This window comes from Chrysochloris asiatica, unplaced genomic scaffold (genome assembly GCF_000296735.1).
Source record: "Chrysochloris asiatica unplaced genomic scaffold, ChrAsi1.0 scaffold00636, whole genome shotgun sequence".
Taxonomy (NCBI): Eukaryota; Metazoa; Chordata; class Mammalia; order Afrosoricida; family Chrysochloridae; genus Chrysochloris; species Chrysochloris asiatica.
This window is the reverse complement of record NW_006409154.1, coordinates 149,296-154,694: the sequence shown is the minus strand read 5'-3', so window position 1 is coordinate 154,694 and position 5,399 is coordinate 149,296. Positions and strand designations below refer to the sequence as shown.

Below are 5,399 nucleotides of genomic sequence, written 5' to 3'. Positions count from 1 at the left end.
TAAGTTCTACAAGGCTAGGGATGACATCTAATTTCCATACTTAACCCTAGGATATCTGATAACTACAATGTCTCAACAAATACTTGATAAAGCAATGAAATTCATAAAAAGGAGACCCTGAGGAAGAATGTGTACCCCCGACCACCTATGAGGAGGGGTCGAGACTGAAGGTGAACAAAAGGAGTAAGGGGAAGCTTGTGCTTTTTACTTCACATCTAGATAGCTAGCTAGCTAGCTAGATAGATAGAGATAGAGATATAGATATACTAAAGAGTACATCCCTTTGTGATTTAAACCTCCAAAATGGACATTAAAACAATGAGTTCTTATTTGCCCGTTAAAGTAACAAAACTCTTTTGTTTGAAAACAAATGCTTACAGGCTCAGCTTGCGGCAATTTCAGTTGTTGAAAAAACCCTTTGGAACAGTTACTGGCAGCACACATACTGTGTGATCATCCATTCCACATCTGGGAAGGCTCTGAAGGAAATGAGCCGATAGGTGGGGAAAATTCCAGGCACAAAGATATTCATTTCATCACGGTGCATACCAGTCAAATAGTGGGTTAACCTGATTGGCTAAGCGGCAGGGGATTGGTTACATATGTGAGGATGCATGTACTGAAAGTGAAGCTTATGTCATCATATTAAGTTTTGGGTGGTAGGAAGCTGGCTAGGGTACAGTGTAGAATCTATAATGACAACTATGTAAACTCTGGTAAAAAGAGTTGGAGAAAATGCATAAAATGAAACTAGTTGCTATGTTAAGATGGTGAGATTAAAGGTACTTTTTCATTCTTCTTGAAGTTCACAGTAATGTTACACAGAATTATGATTCTCTTGGTGGTGGTGGTTATGTGCCGTGGAGTCAGTTCCGACTCATAGCGACCCTGCACACGGTTTCCAAGGCTGTAAATCTTTACGGGAACAGAAAGCCTCATCTTTCTCCCATGGAACAACTGGTAGTTTTGAACTGCTGACCTTGAGGTTAGTAACTTGATTAATTTTGTAGCACGTTTTTAGTTTTTTGGTTTTTTAAAGATAAATTTAACAGAAAGAGCCAACCCATGAAGAGCTTCTACATAGCAACAGGAACGTGGTGGGGAGGTCTCCCATTCTCTCAGCTCAATGGACGCTCATATATATGCCTTGAGGTGGATTTGGCAGGAATGCCATCCCTGTTTTCCAATAGAAGAGATGCGGTGCAGTGGATAGCCCATGGCCGCCCAGGGAGAAGTGGTTCATCTAGAACCACATGTCTGATCCCTCTTTTCCTGCACTTCAGTCTCCTAAGAGGCTTCAAGACAGACAGTGGCAAAGCCTGAAACCATCTTCTCTGCCAACCCAATAGGAAGTGGGAGGTTCAGTGCCCCCTTAGTGTGTCTCAGCCAGGTCCAGGGAGCCTCAGATGTGGCTGTGTCATCATCCTACCACAGGGAGGGGGTAGGGACACTCACAGAGATCCACTGCTTCCTGTCGCCGATCCATTCCTCAACCCCATCGAGACGGCGTTGCTTGTACTTGGAGAGTTCCTGGTAGGCCACAAACTCATTCAGAAACAGCTTCATCCCCAGCAGTTCTGCCACCACGGAGCAGTCGTCCCAGGTGACACCCATTATGAAGGCCACAGGCCGCAGGATGTAGGAACAGATGAGCTGATGGTAGAAGAGCCAAAGAAAGAGCTAAGACCAGGGCTGACCCCGATTCCTACCATTGTTCAGACACCACAGAGGCAGAGTGCTCTAGGCCATAGCCAATGTACACTGCCCATGCCCACTGCCCAGGACCATCCTCTCCATGGGCTGAGGTGGGCCTCCTGGGAACCATACCTGGAAGCTAAGCCCCTGGATATCCACCATGTCCCCCAGCCAGGCGAGAGCAGCGTTGATGAAGGCCAACACCGCCAGGAATGCAATCAGATTGGCTGCGATGTTGGCAACGACCTTCACCGACATGGCGGCCCCGCTGCTGGCTGCTTCTAAGAGGTTCTGTGCGTCTCTGTTGTTGGGATGAAGAGCAGTCCTTATTGGCCTGTCCCCACAAACAACAGGGGTGCCATCCTAGAGTCCCACAGACAAATCTTGGGCAGAATATTTCAGAACTGTAAGCATCCTTGTTTTCCTTCTGAGGCCTAAACTGAGGAAGGAACTGGTCCATGCACTAAGATTAGACCCAGGTTCCTACCACTGCTTCATTCAGTCAGAAGCCATCAGCCACCTGTAACTTTTGAGCACTTGAAATGAGGCTGATAGAAATGTTAAGCAGAGCAGGATTACCCAATAAAGCAAGTACACACGAGCCCAATTGTGCCTTCCCACCAATCTGCAGTGTACAATTTCACCTGTCCCCTACCGCATCACAGGTGGGGTTAAACCCATGTGAAACTGCTCACCACACATTAGCAAATAAACACAATTAAGCCCTAAACCTGTGTGTATCTTGTTTACTGGCAGCTGATATATATGTGCTTACTGGCTAATCTGCCCCTGACTATAAATATTATATATGCACCAAATTTCAGAGATTCCGTGTGAAAAGCAGAATGTAAAATAGCTCATTAATACTTTTTATTATTATTTCAATGATGCTCTGGTGGCACAATGATTAAGCACTCAACAGCTAACCAAAAGGTTGATGGTTCAAAACTAGCCCGAAGCTATGCAGGAGAAAGACCTGGTCATTTACTCCTATAAAGGTGGTTGGTGGTGGGTTTGAACTGCCAACCTTGTGGTTTGCCGTTCAGCGCTGATCCTACAACAGCACACCAGGAGTCCTCCATAGAGATTATAGCCAAGAAAACCCTATGGGGCAGTTCTACTCTGTCATATGGGGTTGTGATGAGTTAGAACCAACCACCAACATATGATTATTACTATCACATGTTGAAATGATAAATCTGGTTACATCGGGTTAAATAAAATATACTAATAAAATTAATTTCACCATTTTAAAGGGATTATTAGAAAATTTGAAATAACACATGGGGCTCACATTATATTTCTATAGGACAACACTACATTAATATTCAGGAATTTATAAAATTGGGGCTGCCCATGAATCCCCAAGGAGCCCTGGTAGCATAGTGGGTTATGCGTTGGGCTAACTGTGAAGTCAGCAGTTCGAATCTACCAACTGCTCCATGGGAGAAAGATGAAGCTTTCTGTTCCCATAACGACTTCCAGCCTTAGAACCCACTCCATGGCACACAACCATCACCACCATAGCTCCAAGAGTAATGCCTTTTCAACATTTTTAAAGATTGTCCTGGTGTAGCGCTGTGGGTTAATGTGCCAGACTGCAAAACTGTTTGAATGGCAAGGTTGGCAGTTCAAGCTCACCAGCTGCTCCTTGGAAACCCTATTCAGGGTCGCTATGGGTCGGAGCCGACTCGACAGCACTTAACAACAACAAGTATTACACAATGGCTGTTAAAATTCTGGTGAGGAGATGTCAGGTGAAACTGACACATATTGGTCTGCAAAGCTCCAGGCGGGTAGAGAAGGTAGCATCAAGAAGGTAGCATGAACCTCCTCAGCACACACACCAGGACCAGGCCACACTCCCCTGCCTTGACCAGGCCATTGTTTGCTGCTGCTCAGAGACTGGAAATGAAGATGTAGGCATTGAGGGCTACATTTCTTAACATGAAGATACAACCAGGGCAGTGAGGGAGGAGAGGTGGCCCTGAGCTTGGTGGTAGACCGTCACCTCAGCTCCTGCCCGCTCCATCCCTCTGCAGATCCCCCTACTGCACTCACCCATAGGTCAGTTTCACCCCTTCCTCACTTCTAAACTTGGACTCCTCCACCTCCGGGTAGACCAGCTTGGAGAGGGCCAGAGCACAAGGAGCAGCCATCACAGATGCAGCAATCAAGGAGGCCGCATCGATCTGCAAGAGTGGGGATGAGTTTTCAGGGCACAGGGTAGCAGGGGCGTGGACACTCCGCCCACTGGATTGTCATCACTATCGTTACTGCTGTCCTTGGTATTGGTACTAATAAAGTCACAGGCTGTATGTATGTTGTTAGGTGCTGTCCAGTCAACTACAACTCATAGCAACCCTGTATAGGGTTTCTGAGGAGCAGCTGGTGGCCTTGAACTGTTGACCTTGTGGTTCACAGTCCAGTGCTGATCCTGCAGTGCCAACCAGAGCCAGGCTATATGTATAGAACCTGTTATTCCCCCACCCCCCCCCGCTTCCAGTTCTTCTATTATTGCTATCCCCATTTTACAGAAAAGGAAATAGGGACAAACAGATGAAATAGAGCTCCTTGAAAACCTTATTAGGGTTGCTATGAGTCATAACTGACTTGATGGAACATAACAACAACAAAGATAAAGGAGTCATGGTGTGATGCTGTAGGATGAGCACTGGACTGCTAACCACAAGGTTGGTGGTTCAAACCCATACGACACTCCTTGGAAACCCTATATAGCGTCGCTATGTGTTGGAACTGACTTGATGGCACTTAACAACAGCAACAACAAAGATAAAGGAAGACTAGGAATTGGAACCCATCATGCTTTGGGCTCCAAGTTCAAGGTTCTTCCTTCCCTGTCAGGTTTTCTCCTTTGACTACTAATCTAAGAGCTGGTTCACCATTAGCTGAGGGGTTTATGATGGTTTCAGTCAAAGCTCACAAAACCTGAGATTTGGGATGGGCCTAACTGGTAACCCAATGCAACCTCTTACTTAGTAGGTGAATGTATTCCTTCTGTAGCATCCTTTCTTGAATACTTCCTGTGACAGGGAGCTCAGCACTTCAAGGCAGCTTATCACATGCAATCCTGTGGCAGTTGCAATTGTTGTTAACTGCCATTGAGTTGGCCCCTACTCATAGTGACTCCACACATGCCCAGCCTTGCAACATTCCTACGATTGGCTGTGGATCAGACCATTATGATCTGTCAGGTGCTTATTGGCTGATTTTTTGGGAAGTAGATTGCCAAACCTTTCTTCCCTACTCCATCTTTGTTTAGCCTGAGCTCCCCTGAAACGGGTTTGGTATCATAGCAAAACTCCAGCCTTCAGTGATAGAGGGATGGTGGGTGTGCAGGAGATGTGCTGGCCAGGAGTGGAACACAGCTCTTTGTTAGAACAAGTCCTCCTGGGGTCGTCTCCTCTGGATTGTCTTGAGTGAGGTCTGATGCTTCATCTGCGTCCACCTTGGCTATCCAGCTCCAGTGGGGACAAGGCCACTGGATCTTGAGATTTTTCCTCTAACTGTCAGGATGCTTTCCTTCTAGCTTGGAGATGACATCTTAGAGATGAGGGCCATTTTTCAAAAGGAACTTTACCAAGAGAGGAAATCAATCCAAAGCATAGAATAGCTTCAGAAGGACTGATTTCTGACCTTATGTCAGAAAAAGAAGGACTGTTCTTTAATGCCTGCTAAGCATT

The 5,399-nt window shown here is 46.1% G+C and overlaps 1 protein-coding gene across 1 annotated transcript in view; it reads right to left on the bottom strand.

The window, feature by feature from the left end:
- LOC102811505 (sodium/nucleoside cotransporter 1-like) overlaps window positions 1-5,399 on the bottom strand; it is a 165,425-nt gene that overhangs the window by 111,407 nt on the left and 48,619 nt on the right. The window contains exons 6-8 of the mRNA XM_006877847.1: window positions 3,757-3,887; window positions 1,828-1,996; window positions 1,456-1,653 (exon numbers count right to left, since the gene is read on the bottom strand). Coding sequence (XP_006877909.1) covers window positions 1,456-1,653; window positions 1,828-1,996; window positions 3,757-3,887 — 498 coding nt within the window. The remainder of the gene's footprint in view (window positions 1-1,455; window positions 1,654-1,827; window positions 1,997-3,756; window positions 3,888-5,399) is intronic.